The sequence below is a fragment of the Trypanosoma cruzi genome, genomic scaffold (genome assembly GCF_000209065.1).
Source record: "Trypanosoma cruzi strain CL Brener 1047053517163 genomic scaffold, whole genome shotgun sequence".
In the NCBI taxonomy this organism is placed as follows: Eukaryota; Euglenozoa; class Kinetoplastea; order Trypanosomatida; family Trypanosomatidae; genus Trypanosoma; species Trypanosoma cruzi.
Window position 1 is genome coordinate 202855 of NW_001849555.1, and position 19667 is coordinate 222521.

The 19667-nt window shown below is 58.0% G+C and overlaps 1 protein-coding gene and 3 pseudogenes across 1 annotated transcript, besides 4 other annotated features; all 4 read left to right on the forward strand.

Moving 5' to 3' along the window:
* Tc00.1047053511765.10 lies at nucleotides 1-973 on the forward strand (annotated as a pseudogene; the record flags this gene model as incomplete).
* Nucleotides 1-19667: a sequence feature (areas not merged during assembly with more than two copies in the genome that could not be assigned to a particular haplotype).
* Nucleotides 838-857: a microsatellite.
* Tc00.1047053511765.20 (dispersed gene family protein 1 (DGF-1), putative) lies at nucleotides 2519-12802 on the forward strand (the record flags this gene model as incomplete). Its single annotated transcript, XM_804608.1, has 1 exon — nucleotides 2519-12802. The coding sequence occupies one exon, from the start codon at nucleotides 2519-2521 to the stop codon at nucleotides 12800-12802; it is 10284 nt and encodes a 3427-aa protein (XP_809701.1).
* Nucleotides 7373-7432: a microsatellite.
* Nucleotides 15431-17677, forward strand: Tc00.1047053511765.40 (annotated as a pseudogene).
* Nucleotides 18175-18197: a microsatellite.
* Nucleotides 18910-19667, forward strand: Tc00.1047053511765.55 (annotated as a pseudogene; the record flags this gene model as incomplete).

Genomic DNA, 19667 nt, shown 5'->3' on the forward strand with positions numbered 1-19667 from the left:
TGTGAGTCTGACGTTTTCCAGCACCATACTGTACTCAGATGGTGCGTTGCGCCTTTCACGAGGGAGTATTGTGGAACGCGCCGGGGCATATCCCTTGCCCGCCTGACTGATGAGCTGAAGACGATCAAGCCCGTCCTCAGTACTTGGGTGAGACTGGATTCCTTCTCCAAGTCGTCCACACCCACGGCCGGTCTGGTTGGATTCCTGTCCGATACGTCGTCCGGTGGTAACACGGGGACCGACGGTTACCGTTGCGTGAATGCATCCGTGACGAAAGCATCAAAGGTCAAAAATGGTTTCAAATTCACGGGGCCTGGGTCCAGGGCAATGTGGTCGATGAGCAGGTGGGGACCTAACAGACAGTACAGCTTTGTGAACCACAGGTTCACTCTTGTGGCGACGGTGACCATCCACCAGGTTGCGAAGGGGAGCGCTCCACTGCTGGGTGCGAATCTGGATGCACCCGTCAGCACGAACTTCATTGGGCTGTCGTACAGCATGGATAAAACGTGGGAGACAGTGTTTGCTGGGAAGAAAACGACATCGAACACCACTTGGGAGCCGGGGAAAGAACACCAGGTGGCGCTCATGCTGCAGGACGGCCACAAGGGCTCCGTGTACGTGGATGGTGAGATTGTGGGGAGCCCGGAGACGATACCAACACTTGAGACGCGAGGGCTGGAGTCTCATGCTTCTACATTGGGGGCGACGAGGGAGACATCAACAGCAGCGATGTGGCAGTGACGAACGTCTTTCTGTACAACCGCCCACTAAGTGTCGGTGAACCAAGACTGGTCAAGAAAAGCGAAGGCTCCATGCGTGGGGGCGTGTCGCAGTTGCTGCTGCTGCTGCTGCTGGGGTTTTGCGCCTTTGTAGCCCTTTACTGAGAAATCGCGGTGAGGACTTCCTGCCTCCAGCGGGAACATATGCGTCTGTCCACGCACTCTTTTAAATTAATTGCCACTTTCTGTGACGCCTTGTTCTAACCATTTTATTTTACTTTGTACCCCCTTCGCTGCGCAGGTCCCTTCCTCCATGTGGAAGCATGCTCCCCCCGGGGCCATCATCGCGTGGTTTTTGTTTGGTTGCTTTTTTATTTCCCCCCGCGTTGTGGTCCGACAATTACGGCGGGATCTACTCAGTGTTTTTTCCCCCCTTTTTTAATTGATCATGGGCGCTCTTGGCATTGTGTGCCACGCCGATGGCGCCGGCTAAGAGACAATGGAATGGGGTGCACAAGGCCACGCCGAGTGTCCCAGTGGAATATAAATAATGTGTGGGCACCGAGGGTTTAAACGACTGTAACGAGTGTAGCGTATTTCTTCATTATCTGCAGGCGGGACATGCGCACCGATTTGGATGTCACGCAGCAGCGTGCAGTTTTTTCTTGTTTTTTTTTTTTTTAGAGTGAATGCGTAATGGAAGACGGATTTATATTTTCTTACTTTCCAGCATATTTCCCGCGGCTTGCCACGGTGTGGGCAGCCGTGCAGTGTTGCGTTTCAACAGTCATCCTGCTTGTTTTTTTCTGGCGCCCTGCTGTGGTTGTGTGTGTTCTTAGATGCTTTCTTTTTTTGTGACCGTAGGCAGACACACTAGACAGTTACACGATATAGTTATTGCAGTGTAGTTGGTTGCTCCTCTTGTACTCTGTGCTGGCGGTTGCGTGTGGGTGCTTCTCCCTCGTTGTGTTGGTGAAGGAGGAGGCAAGCGACGGCGTCGGTGGAGTGGCGTCCCAGTGGGAGAGGGATGGAACCGACCGCACAATCGGTGTGGACCCTTGTCCCCTGTATCTGAGTGCCGTTACCGCCCATCTTCATCCTTCCTTCTTGTGTGTGTTGTGCGCTTATGGTGCCGCTGCTTGCTGTGCAATGCCGACTCACGCGAGGAAGAACGACGCCTTTACTGCTGGCGAATGGCGAATCCTCCACTCCTCTCCCGTGTCACCATTTCTTTCTTTGACGCGCTTGATGGTCGCCGGTTGTAACGCTGCCACGTGGGTGTGTCTCGGTTCTTGTGTGTCTTTCGCGGCATCAAGAGTGCTCTGTGGTAGAACCATTTGGTTGCAGAAGCGGTGCCAATAGCCATGTGCCTTTTTTGCTGGGATTCTGCCACTCTGCATGGTGGTTGTGTGGGGCTGCATGGGCGGTGGGAGGGCGATGGTGTTAACGGCGTGGTTGTGTCTGCGCTTTTCTTTGTCGGTGGTTGTGCTTTGGTGGGGACTGTCTGTGACCGGATGCCTCTGCGTGCCACTGTGCTTGGTTACTTTTGTTGCTGCCTTTTATTCCTTTTCTGACTGTGCAGATAGAGATATTTTGGCTTGACCAGCACAACTATCGTTTCAAGGTGTTAGGGATTAATCGCTGTATTAGGACTAGTAGTGGTAGGATATCGATCTATCGGAATAGTGTCTCTTGATTTGCCATTTGTAGAAATGGATCTGCGAAGCAGGAGTTACGGTCGACGGGGCGAGTGCGACACACCACGACAGCTCTATTGATATCTGATTGGTTTGTGGATGTGGTGTGCGGTGGGTGCGTGTCCGCGCAGCCGGCACCGTGTGTTGTGCATGGCCATTGCGGCTGTGCGTGCGGCGCTGCTCGTCGTATTGTTGCTGACTGCGGCGGCGGCGTGGATGCCCGCTGTGCATGCGGTGGTGTTGCGACTGCGGGGCGGCACGGTGGACAGAGCCATCACGGTTGGCCGCGCCGTGGACACGGTGCTGATGGACGGCGTGCACATGACGAACGGCGTGGCTGCGGTGTTCGACGTGCCTGCGATGCTTCCCGGCGCGCTGTGCATCGAACTGAGGAACTGCGTGTGCGACGGCGGTGCGCAGATCTACGTGCGGGGCTACAGCGGCGAGCCGGCGCGTGACCGGAGCCTGGAGGTGAGCGTGAGCGGGCTGTCCGGGAGCTACTGCTCGCTTGTGTTTGTGCACAACCTGCCGGCACACACGAACGTGACGGTCCGTGACTCGACGATTGTGACGGCGGGGCCGATGCGCTACTCGCAACTGAGCGGGCTGACGGACGCGGTGGCGTCGCCGCTTGTGCTGCACGCGATGTCGCTGTTGCAGACGCAGCTGCGTGTGAGCAACACTGTGCTGAGGTCGTTGCATGCGGGCGGGTCGGCGGTGTACGTTGGCGGCGGCGTGGACCTGCTGTCGAGCGCGGTGGTGCTTGACGGCGTGTCGCTGGAGGCGTCGGGCGGTCCGACCGCGTCCGCGTTGCATGTGGCGTCCTCGTCGATTCTCAGTCTGCGGAGCCACTCGGTGTTCTCCGTGACGAACGTGTCGGTTGTGAGCAGCGGCGGCGGCATTGTGCTTGGAGAGCGCCTCGCGGTGTTTGATTCGGTGCTGCGCTTCGTGGGCGTCGAGGGGTCTGTTGCGTCGTCGCTGGTGCGCTGCGACGGTGGGACGGTCGGTGTCGGCGGGTGGCTGGAGCTGCACGACGTGTGGGCGGTGGGCGAGGCGTCGTCGGTGGTGTCGCTGTCGGGGGTGACGCTGAGCGGCGGTGTCGTGTCTATTGCGCGCTGCGTTGCCACCGGCGCGACGCTTGTCTCCGGGCTGGCAATCACGAGCGGCGTCGTGTCGGTGCAGTGCAACCGTGCCGGCGGCCGTGCGCTGCGGAGCAGCGGCGACTACCGCTTGGCCGGCCTGTCCTCCGTGAGCGTGGTGCCGTGCGACGGCTGTGCGGCCGCGCTGGCGTGCTTTGATGCGCTGACGGCGTCGTTCTCTGACTGCGTGTGCGGCTGCCGTGCCGGCGGCGTGGGCGAGGCGTGCCTGCCGTTCGACGTGCCGCCTGCGAGGGCCGGTGGCGGTGCGGAGGGCTGCGTGAGTGGCGTGACGCTGACGGAGTCGGTGACGGTTGGCGGTGGGCGTGCGACGGCGTGCTTCGACTCGGTGGTGTTCAGCGGGCCGATCACTGTGGCGGTGGACCTGCGCTTGATGGACGCGTTTGCTGACGCGCTGAACGTGACGCTGCGCCACTGCGTGCTTGAGGGTGGCGCGCAGCTGCGGATTGGTGGCCTCAGCGAGAGCACGGCGCGCCTGATGCCCCACGCCCTCGTCAACATGACGAATGTGACGTCGCTGGAGGGCACGATCGTGCTGCATGGCGCGATGCCGCTGCACTCGAGTGTGCTGCTGGCGAACTCAACGCTGCGCGCGACGGTTGGCGGGTCGCAGTACGTGCCGACGACCCATAGACACGAGGAATTTCGGTACGGCCCCGCGCTTGTCCTGGACGGCGTCCGGCTGCTGTCGACGCGGTTTGTCATGACGCGGTCGACGCTGGTGTGTGGCGGGGGCTCGTGCGCTGCGATCCTCGTGGAGCGCGGCCTCGCCGTGAACCTGTCCAGTGTCTTTTACATGGACAACTGTGCTGTCCTGTCGCAGACGCACGTGATGTACGCTCTTGCGTCGTACCTGCGTGTCAGCGGCGGCTCCGTGTTCTCCATACAGAACAGCTCGTGGAGTGCGCCGAGCATCGAATACTACGAAGGCGCATGTGTGTTTGAGGACGTTGCGGTGGATGGTGGCAGCGTGCTGCAGATTGTGTCCAGCACGTTCCGTCTCGGCTTCGCCATGCTCATGGCAAACACGCTGACTGTGACTGACGGCAGCTGGCTGGTGCACCGCAACAACGAGTTCCGCACCGCCTACGTTGTGCACGTGACAGAATACTACGGCGTGGCGTTCTGCGACCAGAGTGTGTGGTCGATACTTGACAACAACTTCACGTACGGCTCGTACTCGTCAACTATTGCACACATGACAAGCAACTGGCCACCACCATCCGACTCGCGCCCGATCATCTACGGCATGTGCAACGAGCTAAGGGGCTCTCCTGTGACGAATTACGGAGAAGACCTCAATATTGGAGCACCCGTGACGTCGCTGGACTGTAGCGCGTGCACCGTGGACGCTGTGTGCTTTGAAGCGAGGACGAGCAGCATCAGCGGCTGTGAGTGTGTGTGCGCTGCTGGCGGCTACGGTGACACGTGTCTGCCAGCTGCGGTTCCGGACGGCCTTGGGCCGCTCCCGCTGCCCGACGTGAAGGACACGGAGGCCCGCTGCGTGTACGGTGGCAGCATCAGCTCCGTGGACTATCCTGATCCCGGTGTGCGTGGTCTGTGCTTTGTCAACGTGACCTTCACTGCCGCGATTGTGCTGGACCTGTGGAGCTTCGACGCGCCACAACAGACACTCAACATCACGCTGCTGCAGTGCGTCCTTATGGGCCTGTCGATCAAGGGGAGTGGTGCGCGCGTGCACGTGAACGTGACATCTTCGATGCTGGATTCTGGTGAGTTGGCGTTTGAGGGTTATTTTGGTGCGAGCTCCCAGATACTGGTGGTAGGCAGTACGTTTGTGAAAACATCAGTGCACGCCATTGGCTTTCTGGAGTTTTTCCCTGGGAGAAACACGACGCTGATGCTGCTTGACAACTACATTGAGGGGAATAGTTACGCCGTTTATTTCTCCGATGCTGTTGTTGCTGATGGTGGCGGGATCATTGTGAAGGGAAATACGCTGACTACGGTAGAGAATAACGGTGAGGAATCATCTGTTTATGCTTATGCTGTTGATGTAAGGAACGGCGGCTACATTGACGTGGAGAACAACACGATGAGCGCGGCTAATGGCTTGTATCTTAACGGGGACACCACTGTGAGCTCCGCGGGGCTGCTGAGAGTGGCGGTCTGCACGTTCATTGGCAGGACTGAATTTTTTGATCCCACGCTGGTGTATTTTGACGGCTTTGTGACCCTCCAGGGTGGTGCGCAGTGGCGTGTGGAGGGCAACAACATTAGGGCAGCCTCATTAATAGGTATGCCAGATTGCTTGTACGAAATTCAGCTGTCGGGCAGCGGCACTACTGTGGCGCTTGCACGCAACCGTCAGGTGGACTCCAGAATGCCCTTTTTCAATTACTTTCTTGTAAGCACTGTTGTGATGTTGCCCGCGCAGTTTGTGGCTGGGTGCAACCTGCAGGGCGAGAAGGAGGTGTCGTACGACGGCGTGTTTCCGGAGGAAGTGGTGTTGTTTAGGTGCGGCACATGCAACGATGACGCTGCGTGCTACATGCCCGGGACGGAGTCGGTGGACCGCAATTCGTGCTCGTGCAACTGCAGGGACGGATCGCATGGCGCGTCGTGTCTTCCCTTTGAGGTGCCCGACACGGTTGTGCCGCCCTTGCCGGAGAGAGCCGTTGACGGCGACACGAGCTGCGTGGTGAACCAGACGCTGACGAGCCTCACGCTGACCATGTGGAAGACGCACCACTGCTACGTGGGTGTGACATTCAACGGCGTGGGTGCTGCGCTGACGTTTTTCCTCAACAGTATGCCGCTGCATCTCCCCATCAACATCACGCTCACCGGGTGCACATTCTGTGGCGGTGCCGCGCTGCAGTTTGTTGGGGGTGCTGAGGTGGCCGAGTCAGCCGGCGTCCTTATCCGCGTGAGCCGGACGGTGATGCGGTCCTCTGTCGTTGTGGTTTCATTCGCCTTCCCGCAGCACTGTGACATCGCCATCACGGAGGTTGACGCGGTGCAGTCTTCCGCGGTCCAGCTGCTTGACACTAGGATCAATATTCTGAGCGTCGTGATACTGGACAACGTCGAGTTGACTGCGTCCTCGTTGTTGGTCAGCAACGTCAATGCGCATGCATCGAGGCGTGATGCGTTTGGTTTGTACTCGACTGGGACGCTGAAGCTGGTAAGTGGAAGCTCGCTGTACGTGCGGTACTGCAGCTTTGACGGATACGCACATATGTTCGACATAAATATCCTCAGTGTCCGCGACCACTCTGTTTTTGCGCTGCTCAACAACACGATGTCCTCCGGGACAAGCTTCTTTTTTCAATGCCTAGACTTCAGTGTCTCGGAACACAGCGTGTTGCGCGTGGTGGGGAACAGCGGCTCTGTGTGCTACGCCATCTATAACGATGACTTGTGGACTGTTGAGCGGTCAAGCTGGCTGGATTGGCGCGACAACGACGTGGGTTTGGGTGCGATGTTCTACGACAGTGGCTCTGCTTTTGTAAGCATCGACGGCAGCAGTGTGGTGACGCTGACGGGCTGCAAGATGGGCTCGACGGGGTTGTCGGTGCCTTTGCTATCGCGGGTTAACGCTGGCTACCGGTTCGTTGCTGGGTGCCTGACGGTTGCGGGACGGGCGGTGACGACGGCGGCAGAGCTGGAGCTGAACAGCATCACCAATGTGACGGCGGTTGCTGCGTTCGGGCAGTGCACAAAGGACGGCGACTGCTTCGCTCCGCTGACGACGGCGGTCATTGACTGCGAGTGCCAGTGCGCTGCTGGAGGGCACGGCGATGTGTGCGTCCCGGCGCCTGTGCCTGCTGGCCCGCTGCCACCACCGCCACCACCGCCGCCGCCAGTGCCGCCCACACCGCCACCGCCGCCGGTTGGTGGGTGCATCAGCGACATGGTGTACCCCGAGGTGGCGCAGGCTGTGGGCAGCGGGCTGTCGTGGCTGTGCTATCGCAACGTTACGTTCAGCGGGGGCGGCATGAGCCTGACGGTGCTGATAGGGGCGATGACGGGCGACGTGGCGCATGTCACGTTCGATGGATGCACGTGGAGGGACGGTGCCGTGCTGGTGCTGTTGGGCAATGCGTACGCCACTGTGGGGCCGCTGAACATCGTCGTCACCGGCAACACGTTCCGTGACGCGCTGCTCAGCCCGGAGGGTGTGTTTCCACCGCGCACGAACATCACGATCAGCGGGAACCGCTTTACGGTCACGAGGCTGATCCCCCGGTCGGGTTTGGGCCTTGGTAGCCCGTCGTGTGTCGCGATGAATGGGCTGGCGATCAGCAACGACTCTGCGGTGTTGTTCAGCGGCAATGTGTTTCAGAGCGTGGCGGCATCGTCAAGCGCCATTCACGTTGTCAGATCTTCGCTGAGGGTGTGGTGGCGCTCCGTGTTTGCGGTGGTGGGCAACACGTTTCATATGGCTGGCAGTACGTTGATATATCTTGAGGGGACTAGACAGTCCTTATCACTGAGTGCACTGAACAACTCTGCAGTGGTGATCCGAGGCAATCTTGTGTTGAGTGAGGTGCAGTACGTCATTTTTTTAATTTCCTCCTTAGGTGTGGAGTCCCAATCCGCGGTTGTGTTTCAGGGCAACGAGATGCGGCGAAGCTCGGTTGTGTTTTATTCAAGATACTTTTCTTACATCTACTACAACTCCTGGCTGCAGTTGAGCAGCAACCTCTGCCGTGAGTCCCCATCGGAAGCTTTCCTCTTTATGAACCCCACAGTGAATCTCCGCGACTCCACGGTGTCTGTGTCCGGCAACCGATTCATGTCCAGCTATGGAATGACCAAAGCGCTGCGGATATCCACAGGGTCCCGCGATCTCACAAATGGAGCGATTGTGGCTGCGTGCAACACTGTGAACGGCGGTGAGAGAGTGAAATACAGCATCCCGTCCGTGTACAATGCCACATTTCTGACCTGCGAGGACCCATGCACCCTTGCGGCGTGGTGCTTCCCTGCGTACACGACGACGGCCTCGAGTGATGGCTGTGCCTGCACGTGCGCGGAGGGCGGCCACGGCGATGCGTGTCTGCCCGTCGCTGTCCCCGAGCCCTCAAGCACTGACGGCGCCGACTTCTGCGTGCGCGATGTGCGTGTGGATGTGGAGGTGAACGTCAGTTTCGGGACGTCGGTGGCGTGCTACGTTGGTGTGACCTTTGCGGCGGACGTCGTGGTGGACGTGGGGTCGATGTCAGGGAGCGTGCGCAACGTGACGTTGGCGAACTGCACTTTTGTGGACGGAGCGAGCCTGTACGTTGTTGGGTGGCTGTCCGACCCGCCTGCTGGTGAGCGTGCCGATGTGTTGATCAGCGGTCTTGAGTCGCGCTCTGGCGGCGGCGTGCTGGTGGCGTACCGATTTCCGCCGGGTTCGCGCGTCACTGTGGTGGACTCGGTGCTGATTGCAGAGAAGCATGTTGCGTACCGCGGCGCCTACGACCTTGGCGACGCGTCCGCGTGCCTCGTGCTGCACAGCGTGAATCTGACGGGGAGCGTGCTGACCATTGCGCGCACGCATGTGGCAGCTGTGTTCGACGACGCTGTTGGTGTGCTGGTTGTTGGCGGCGTGGCGCTGTCGTCGCGCGGTGCGCTGTACGTGGACGGGCTGTCGGTGCAGACGGCGCTGGGGCTGTGCGTGTCGGTGGAGGGCGGTGTTGCGGCCAGTGGCGGCTCCGTGGTGGCGTTTGTTGACAGCGGCTTCCTGCTGTGCAAGCACGCGGTGTCTGTGCGTGGGGCTGTGAGCGTGTCGGGCTCCGCTGTGGCGTTTGTGCGGAGCGACTTTTTGTCGACGGAGGACTACGCGGTGGCGTTTTATTCGACGGTGAGCCTGGATGGCGGGTCGATGCTGCTGGCGAAGGGCAACGTGCACGACGGCGCCTCGAGGGAGATGCTCTACGCCGCTGGTGCCGTGACCGCTGCTGGGAGCACGCTGAGCTTTGTGCGCAACCGAGCGCTGCTGCCGCGGATGCTGTCGCTGAGTCTGTCGCTCTCGGCTGGGGCGCATTTGAGGGTGGCGTGCAACGACGCTGGTGGGCGTGTCCTGTCGATGGCGGAGGAGTACGCAGCGACTGGTTTTGGCGACGCTGGGAGAATCGACGTTGCTGGGTGCGACGCCTGCGACAGGGACACGCACTGCTACACGCCCGGGACGGCGTCGGCGAGCATGAGGAACGGTGTGTGCGTGTGCGAGTGCGGCAGCGGCGGGTACGGCGAGGCGTGCGTGCCTGTGGGAGCTCCCGCGCTGCCGCCTGCTGCGGGCACTGCTTCTAGTGTGTTCGTCCGCGAGGGCGTGACGGTGCGGTCGGTGTTCGTTGTGCCTGCCGGCGCGAGCGAGGTGACGCTGCGCCACGTTGTGCTGGACGGCGTGAGTCCTGTGCTCTACGTGCCGTGGATGGCGCGAGACGGCGTGCGGATCGTTGTGCAGAACGTGTCGCTGCTGAACGGTGCTGTGCTGTACGTGATGGGCGGTGGAGCGTTGCGCAGTGCGGGGGCGGCAGGGAGCGACGAGAGCGGGCCGGTGGAGCTGTCCGTGTGCGACGTGGAGGCGTTGAACGGTGCGCTTGTGCTGACCGGCACGTATCCCGCGGGGTCTGTGCTGACGGTGACGGACTCCCTGCTGGTTGCCGCGAGGCCGACGCCGCTTGTGTATCTTCCCGGCTCGCAGTCCTCGCCGTACGCACCGGTGCTGGTGCTGTCGGGCCTGCGGCTTGTGCGGTCCGTGCTGGTTGTGTCCGGCGTTGCCCTCGTGACCGTGATGACTGGTGGACGGACGGTGGTGGTGGACGGCGCGGTGCTGGAGCTTGTCGGTGGCGGTGTCGCGCTGGACGCGGCTGTGCTCGGTGGCGAATATGCGTTGTACGCGAGTGCGCGCGTGGTTGGGTCGTGGGGCGCTGTGCTGCGCGTGTCGGGGAGCCAGGTGTACGCCGCGCATGGGTTGGTGTTCGACAGCGGTGTGGTGGCCAACGCCTCCGCCGTCGTGGTGAACGACAACGCCGGTGTGCTGACGGATGGCGCGCTGCTGGTGCTGCGGCGGGGGTCAGCGTCGTTTGTGTCCGGGTCGTGGCTGTCGGTGCGCGGCAACAGCATCAGCGGCAGGCTCCTGTCTGTGCCGTCGTACCCGCGGAGTGCGGAACTTGTGCAGAGCACGCTGACGCTCCACGGGAACGTCGGCAGCGGGCCCGTCGTGATGGACGGCACCGTTGCGCTTGTGGGCGCCGGCGGAAGGTTTGTCGTGGGGTGCCTGACACTCAACGGACAGGCGCTGCAGCCGATGGACTACAGGTCCGCCGGCATCATCGGGGAATTCCGCCCCGTGGCGTGTGGCGTGTGCGACGCCGACGTGAGTTGCTTTGCAGCTGCGACGAGGGCGATGTCGGGGTCGTGCAGCTGCCGCTGTGCTGATGGCGGGTACGGGCGCGACTGCCTGCCGGTGTACCTGCCGTACGTGAACGGGTGCAACCGCACGCCCGGCATGCCGCCGCTGAGCCACACGGCGACGCTGACGGCGACGCGCAGCCTGACACCAACGCCGAAGCCGACGCCGAGCGCGACGCAATACAGTCCGACGTGGTACGGGCCGACGGAGACCCTGCGGGTGACGGAGACGGTGGCGCTGTCGCCCACGCGGACCCCGACGGCGTCGGTGAGCAGCACGCCGTGGTGGAGCGATGTGGCGTGCCCGACGCTTGCTGTGACGACGACGGCGGCTGGCGGCAGCCTGACGCAGAACGACATCCATGGCGGTGGGAGCGCCGTCCCGACGCGGCTGATGGTGTCGCTGCCGCCGCCGTTTCGTTGGGCACGCGATCCGCAGCTTGGCACGCACCTGAGCTTCGTGCCGGTGTCGACGGCGCAGCCGCGCGGGTTTGGCGGTCCGTGGGGAGCGATGCTGAGCAACGCGACGTGGGTGCGCAACGCGACGAATCCGTCCACCGTCCTGGAGCTGGCTGTGCCCGTGCACCGCGGTTACTTCATTGCTGCCGACGAGACGATAGTCATTCGCTGCGACGCTGCGGCGGTGTCCGGCGGCTGCAAGGGTGTGCTGCTTGGTTCCTTCACGATCAGGTCTGACACGCTGCCCGCCGCCTCCAGCGCTCTCTCGGCGATCACCGGCGTTGTTGCGGGTGCGGCGGCTGTTGCCGTGGTGGTGACGGGCGGGCTGGGCTCCGTCCTGGAGATGCAGGCGGTTGGCGTGTTTGCGAGGATTTCATGCGCCTCGTCACAGGAGCGTGCGAGCACCGCTGCGCTGCCGTACTTCCTGTCGGTGTTCGCTGCCCTTGACCCGCTGTGGATGGTGGTGGGCAACGCGCTGCTTGCCGCTGTGTTCGGGTGCGTGCACTGCGGTGTGACGGCCGCCTTCCAGCGGTGGCGCGGCGTGGACGCGGCGAGTGCGTGGGCGGCGATGCGCTTCCCGAGCCTGACGTACGTCGTGGCGCACGCGATGCACCTCGGCATCTTCTTCGGCTCCGTGCTTGCACTGGCGATGCCCGGCGCCCGCGTGCAGCACCGCGTGATTGGTGTCGTTGGCGTGCTGTACGGTGTGGCGTTCCCTGCTGGCGTGTGCTACTTGATTGCCCGCCACACGGGCGCGAGCTTCACGAGGTACTGGCAGTTTTTGAGGAAGCCGCTGCACGAGCGCCTGCTGTACCCCGTCGGGTATTGGCACCCCGCGGCGCAGCAGCGGATGTACGGCAGCATGCTGACGAACATGAGGGGCAGCCACGTGTACTGGTGTGTGTTCCAGCTGTCGGTGCTGTGTGTGGTGGGCCTGATTGCTGCTGTGCACCCGCCCGTGGGAGGCTGCGACGTCCAGTACTTCTGCATGGCGGCTGTGCTGCTTGCGGGTGCGGGCGTGGGTGCCTTCACGAACATGATGCGCTCGGCCTTCCTGACGGTGATGCACGCGGCGAGCTTTCTGCTCCTTGCGGCGCTGTGCGTGGTGAGCGCGGCCAACCACCTTGCGCCGAGCGACGGCGGTGCGAGGGCGTACGCGGCTATCGTGCTGCTGCTGTCGACTGTGATGCTTGCGGTCACTGTGTACGGCGTCGTTGTGTGGTATGCGGAGGACCGCCACTGGCAGGAGCTGCGCGAGCCGCGGCGTGGTGGGCTGGAGGCGCTGCTGCGCGATGCCGAGGAGAGCGACGACGAGACGCAGAAGCTCTATGACATGACGTCATCGTCGTATGCCTCAGGCACCACCGTTGCGTCGTACCAACCACCCGCAATGCCGTAGCAGCCCATGGCCGGTGACATTCGATTAGACGCCTTCAGCTTGTTCGACCGTGTATCCAGTGCGAGCTGCAGCGTTAATTATGCCCCTCTGGACAGGTAAGGATGGTTTGCTGGACAAAAGAATTATCGCAGTTTCTCCTTTTGGGTGTGGAAATGCTCCGCCACTCAAAAGCACCGTTGCGCGTCGAGAATGCACAAAGCTCCTTGTAGGTGCGGCATAACGTGGATGCTTCTGCTAGGCATCTTCTTTTTTTAAATTATTCATAGATTGATTGGGTGATTGGTTTGGTGTATTATTTTATCGATTATCGACGACAACGGATTATTACACTATCACGCTAGCCCGGCGTGGATGCGTAACAAATGTGTGTGTGTGCGTGTGTTTTACGCTCTTCGCTGCAGCACCGAGTATGTGGGCTAGTGCTCTCTATTTCATATCTGTACTCAGTAATGAGGACGTGCTCGACGATGGTGGTTGTGTGCGGGCCATAGGATGCATTCAGGAAAGCGTTAGGGAAAACAGCCAATGAAGCCCTTCTGCGACGCGTCACCTCCTGGAGGTTGTGAGTGTGCGTTGCTGGCTGACATGAGGGAGGGCGTGGGTGCCACGGCTGTGCAGCTGCGCAGCCACCCATCGGGCTCCGCCCCGAAAGCGTCATTGATTATTGGTTTTTGTTGGTTTGTTTCTATTTTTTGTGCGGGTGCCTGCAGTGACTCTCCCTCCTGTTCCACGAGGACTGTGTGGAGGGCATGCCTGCCGCCTTTTATGCTTCTGATGCTGTGTAGAAAGAACCATAAGCGAAATATCGAAGAATTATGCGGAGTGATGTATTTCTTTGTGGATGTATATACTGGTGTGTTCTTTTGGATCACTCTGGTGGTTCATTTTCTTTCTCCTTTTTTACGTTTCTAAACACGTGTTTCAATGTCGCTTTAGTACGGCCACGCACGGGTAGCTTGAGTCGCGGATGTTTCCTTGTAGTTGACGCCATTTCCTGTTAGGCGCCAACGCGGCCACGTTCGGCAAGCATCCACTCTCCACGGCATGCTGCCTGATATTTTGGACTCGTCCCAGGTGTAACGCAGGCACCACCGCCGTGGCAGTCATGGGAATTAAGATGGGACGTGGGATAGCGAAAGATATTGTGCTGCACATGTGCCTGCTGCATTATTTCTGTTGAGGAGGTTTCAATTTAGAGGAAGAGGGATGGACACTGCACGATTCTGTGGCTTGGAGGAGTTATTACCCCCTTTTTAAACATATTTTTGGTATGATCCCTGGCCCCACTCGTGTCTGTTCCGATTGCTTCCCCTGAGTGGAGCTGCGCCATGGCCATTATTATTATTATTATTTTGGTTGTTTGCGGGAGGAAAAACACATTGCGGGTGAAGAAACCACACTTCATGCATGCGGCGTTCAGGGAGGTACGTATTTTGAGGTGGAGTGCACATATGTGGATGTCACGTGAGAAGGAACGGGGGTTGACTGCCCAACCGTCACTCCTTTTCTGGAGAGTGTGCTCCTATTTTTTTTTTCTGCTGCCCTTTTGTGTCAGGGCACGGCGGGATTGGACAGCACCGTCCCGCGAAAGTCTTTGCGCACATACACACTCTTATGCCACCGTCGCCCCCCGAATTCGGGAGTAAAAACAAAATTCCTGCTGCTTTTTGCATTGGCGCAATTATTTGTTTATCAACTGACGCCATTCTGTCCGGCGTGTCAATTTGATTGGATTGTGTGGGATTGCTCGCCAACGCCATCAAACAAAACGGGCTGAAGAATTGACTTATTTAAACGTCGTCTAGCGCGCACGTATTTTCTTACTTTCTGTTGATGTGCAGTCAAACAGCGAGGAATCCGGAACTATGCGTGCGTGGAATTCTTCCTGCCATGTGGACTGCAGGCAGCACCGAGGGGCTGCCACTTTACTCCGCAGAGTTGTTGTGTCTCTTCGCAGGGTTGGCAGGGAAATTCCATGCAGCCTGCTACTGCTGGTGTGTCCTCAAAAGTTGTCACCCCATGCGAATAATGTGCTTCAGCGAGTGAGGGTGTTGATTGGGTTTGTGTGCACTCTGATTCTGTTTGCCACTTTGTGCGGGCGCGCAACACTTGAGTGGTGGGAAAATGGAGCGGGCGGTGCATGGCCGCGTCTCGCCCATTGTTCAGTGCACGGTGGTGTGGTGCACATTGTGGTGCTGACTCTGCGATATGAGTGCGGTCTCCTGCGCGGCAATGGTGGTGGGTGGAGGAGAGTGTTGGCCCGCGGCGGGACGGTAGGAATGTGCCTACTTTTTACTTTTCCCTCTGTGAAGGTGTGCACTTATTTTTTGTGTCGGTGATGGGGCAAACAGACCGACAACGTGAATAATACAGAAAAGGGCGATAATGTGGCTTTGTTTTTGCCGATTGCACGTTGTGTTGCTGCGGGGGCGGTGGGCCTTGACTGCTTCACCGACAGGCGTTGCAGTGCGGCTGCATGGCGCACCGACCGCCCCGCCATGCGAGCGCCACGCCCAACGCCATTGGGACTGCGGGACGAAACAGCCGCGAGTGTCCTTTGGAGCCAGCGGCACCTGCTGGCCGCGGTTGGGCGGTGCGAGTGGGATGCTTCACCGCACGGGTGTTGCGATGGCGCCTCGAAGCGGCATCTCCGGTGATGGTTCCGACGCTGCAACTCGCAGAGGAGTGGAGGGAATGAGGCGACCGCAGTGGACCATGAGAAGCAGCGTAAAGGAAATCCTGCTGGAGGGAAGCACTCTCAGGACCGACATGAAGCTGAATGAATTCCTTCGTAATTATGTTGGCGGCAGGACGGCCGTTGGTGAAGACCACAAAGTGACGATGCAGGTGTTTGTTCAGGAGCCGGATGCTTACGTACAAGACCAGCGGCTTCTTAGAATTATTTTTAATTTAACAGAGTACCAGGTGTACAAGCTTCATCACGAGGGTGTGTTCTCTCTCGAGCAATGGAGGGACTATGAAGGAAAGGATACGGTCACTCCTCTTGCAAGGGGAAAACTAAACGCAGCCCTTTTTCAGGCGCAGACATCAACGAAGGTGGTTAAATCAACGGTGCTGAAGGGAGTGTACCAGTCTGTGTACAATGCGAGGTGGAGCCATGTCGTGGAAATACCCGATTGTGAGGAAGAGCAAACAGAAATGGGAATGAAGGTGGAGAAGGGGAAACCGAAACAGTCATGGAAGTACAAGAAAGTTGGCGAATCCCTCTAAAAGGATGACGGTGTGCAGCAATCCGGTGCACCGCGTCCCAGGCTGATGGTGCTCACCTCGGACAAGGGATGGCCGTACACGATGAATGGGCCGCATAGGGCCGGTAATGACTTGTGTGTTAACTGTGAGGTGGATCGAGCGTGGCAGATCGTCAGCGGCGATCTAACCGAATGGTTCAGCCCTCACGGTGGGACCGACTTTAAGCCCAAGCAGCATCTCTTGATTGGGACGCCCGGGATCGGGAAGTCGATGGGTGCCGGTTCGTACCTCCTCTACCAGCTGCTGCACTGCGACGTCGAGAAACTCCAAATGGTTGTCTACAGTTTTGGTGGAAGTACGACATACGTGTGTGACAAGGCCATCAAGACGGTGACAAGATACGATATTAATGAAATGTCGAGGAGTGTTATCTCGAGTTTGTGGAAGCATGGGATGAAAGGGTATGTCATTTACGATGTGTTAGTGAAGGGTCGTAATCCGTCGGTTTTTTTTGTTCCTTTCGAATGGGGCATGATTGTACTGACAACACCAAACGAGAATAACTTTGAGGGATGGAGGAGGCATAAGACAGCGGTGCCACTCATAATTAATTGTCCTGACAGGATTGATGTGAAGGCGATGTGCTTTTGGAGGAAGCACATGCAGCCCACGGGGGAACAAGTGAGGGAACAGGCGAAATACTGGGAAACGGTGGAGGAGCGCATGGATGAAGTGGGTCCGATCCCACTTTGTATCTTCAATCAGTTAGAATATAAAATTCAATTGTCCGCGATTGAAAAAGCTGTAAAACTTATTGAACCTTCTAATTCTACGGATTACATGGGTGTGGGAAGGAGTAAAATTTGGATTGCTGAGTATGTTTCTCACACAATCGTGAGATTTGTCCGAGTGCGAGAAGAGCCAGGAATCGAAGTAGGTTGCAACGCACCGGTCTCCCGTTCGGCCATGGCTACGATAACTCAGCATCTAACAAATATGACGCCGCCGGTCGATGTTTTCAATCTGTTGCTGCGTAACTTCGGTTGCTTTCTGTGGGTTGTCTTTGAGTATGCAGGCACGGCTGCGTTTATGAATCCGCATGCCGTGGATATAATACAAAGAAAACTCACTGAGCTACAGAAGGACGAATAACGTCGCAGTTTTCGGTATTGAGCAACAAACCTCGAGGTCACCCCACCCGCAGTGAAACATTAAAAAAACTGCGTGGCAACCCTGACAGGATGGATTTGGAGTGCGGGGTATTGTACCTACTGGCTGTCGGAAAATTTCCGCTGGTGGATGCCCTTTTCTTCATGGAGTCACCGCGGAAAGCGCTGGTTGGGCTGCGGACGACTACGGCAAATGCACACCACACCCAAACCAGCAATGTGAGGCTGTTTAAGGAGCGTGTGGCGAGTTATTTTAACGGTTGGGAGGAATTATCCCGAGACATGTCGTGGGAGATTATTTATGTGCAGCACGCAGACAGCACGCCGATAAGTGACTGGCAGAGATGTCATGATTCGGCGAATTTAACAGAAGCTGAGAATCGTGAAATAGCGGCGTTCTGGGAGGAAAAGGTACACCAGTATCAAGTGACGGTAACAGCCGAAATGTTATTGCAAAACAGGCCACCTGAAGTCAGCAATAACTAAAGAAATGGGGAAAACGAATTGGGGAAGGGGCAACTTTTATTTCTGGTAGAAAATATTGTGAGATTTATATATTTTTGGATACTTGTGTGTGTGTATACATTGCGGGTGCACCAGCACCAGGCGGCAGCACCGCACACGAATGCCAAAAATCTCCAACGCTATCGAGCATAACAGTGACCGAAGAAAATTAGGGAGGGAGTGGGGTTGCTTGGTTTCTGGTGAAAAACATCGGGTGGTTTTTATATGGTATGTTAGTTGTGTGTGCATACGGCTCGGGTTTGACAGTACCGAGCGGCATTATTGCATAAAGTTGTCAAAAACGAGCAACGCTATCGATCATACCATTTTAAGAATAATAAAGAAAAGGGAAATTTCTGTTTATTGTGAAAAAAAAGTTAATTTTTATAAATTCGTACACCTGTGTCCATATTAGGAACAATCGTATAATCGCTTTGTTATGAAAGAAATATTGCGTCTGGCGGTGTTTCGGTGCTAATGCATTTTCCATTTTCTTTTTTTTTTTTTTTTTTATGCCCATCATTGACAGAAGCATTTTCAAGGGATGTACGAAGGATTAGTTCTGAGGAAATGCCGCACTCCGTGTGACCGCGTGGAGTAAGGCGCCGCGTCATGGATGGGTGAGGGATCGCTTCTGCGTGCGGCACTTTGGGTGATTGCTCGCTTGGTGTGCGTTTGTTGTGTGGAGGGCCGAATCTTTTCCCCCGCGGACTGACAGCACTGCGATGGTGTCTGTGTGTGTGAGGGCTGGTGTGGAGTTGCCGGCCAGGGCGAGGGCCGTGGCGGTGCTTTTCCCGCTTGTAATTTGTTTCTTTTGTGTGTTGTGCTGCTTCTTGCTTTTTTCCCCTCTCACCCTTTCCTGCTGTGTTCCTGTGTGGAGTGGCCGCATGCTCACGGGCCATGTGGATTGTGAGTGCCTCTTGACGGCGTCCATTCATCTATCTCTCTCCGCCTGTCTGTCTGTCACTCCCTGTTGGGTGTGGCGTGTTGCATCGCGTGAGGGCTGGCCCGCACACACCGACGGCCCGCCGTGACGCCCGCGGTGGCCGGTGCGGAGTGGCGGTGCTCGCTGTCTCATCTCTTTACTTGGCTTGTTTTCCCCTTTCCCTCTACTTTTTGAACACAGACACGCTAGGAAAGCAAACAAGCGCTAATCGCCACTGTGAAATTGTAAGGCACTGAAAGGACCAACAGCACACACACCGCCCACACACACATATTTGTATGCTCTCACGTGTTGCTGCAGTGAAGGCACCCCGCACACACAACCGTCGCCGCGTGACCGGATCCAGCGGAAGGAGGAGGGAAGGAGGAGAGAGTGGGCCGCGGAGGCCCAACATGTCCCGGCGTCACTTCCGCCGCGCTTTTCATCGTTGCGATGATGTGCTGCGGTAGTGGAGCTGCGACCGCTGTGGGGAGTAAGGCAGGGGAAGTGCAACTGCCGCAGAAGATCGACGTTTTTGTGCCGAATATGATGCCAGTGGTGTCAAGGGATGTGACTGGGTTATTTGAAGTGAAGAAAGCATTTGTTTCACCCTCTCTTCCGTGCTGGTGGGGTGATGGTTGCCATTGCTGAAGGCTTGTTTGAGTATAACGCCCATGAAAACAAATTGTTTGTGGTTCGATTTCCCGACATTGTGGCCGGGTACATCAAGGCTGCGGAGACGTGGCCGTCCATTGTTGCTGGGATCACCAAGAAGGAGTGGAGGGCACACACCACCCTTGGCAGTAGGAATGGCGATAATCGTTTGCGCGTTTTGCACCGGTCCACAGCACTTGCGAGGGACAGTAAGGTGTTTCTGCTTGTGGGAATCGATACTGTAGGATATGGCAATGGTGATGATATTTAGGAGATGGATGGGATATTCAACTGGTTGAGGGTGTGGCCACGCAGTCCACGGACAGCGTGCAGAGTACAATGATCAGCTGGGCTGAACCCAAGTTCCTTTCACAACAGATGCCCAAACACAATCAAGATCACC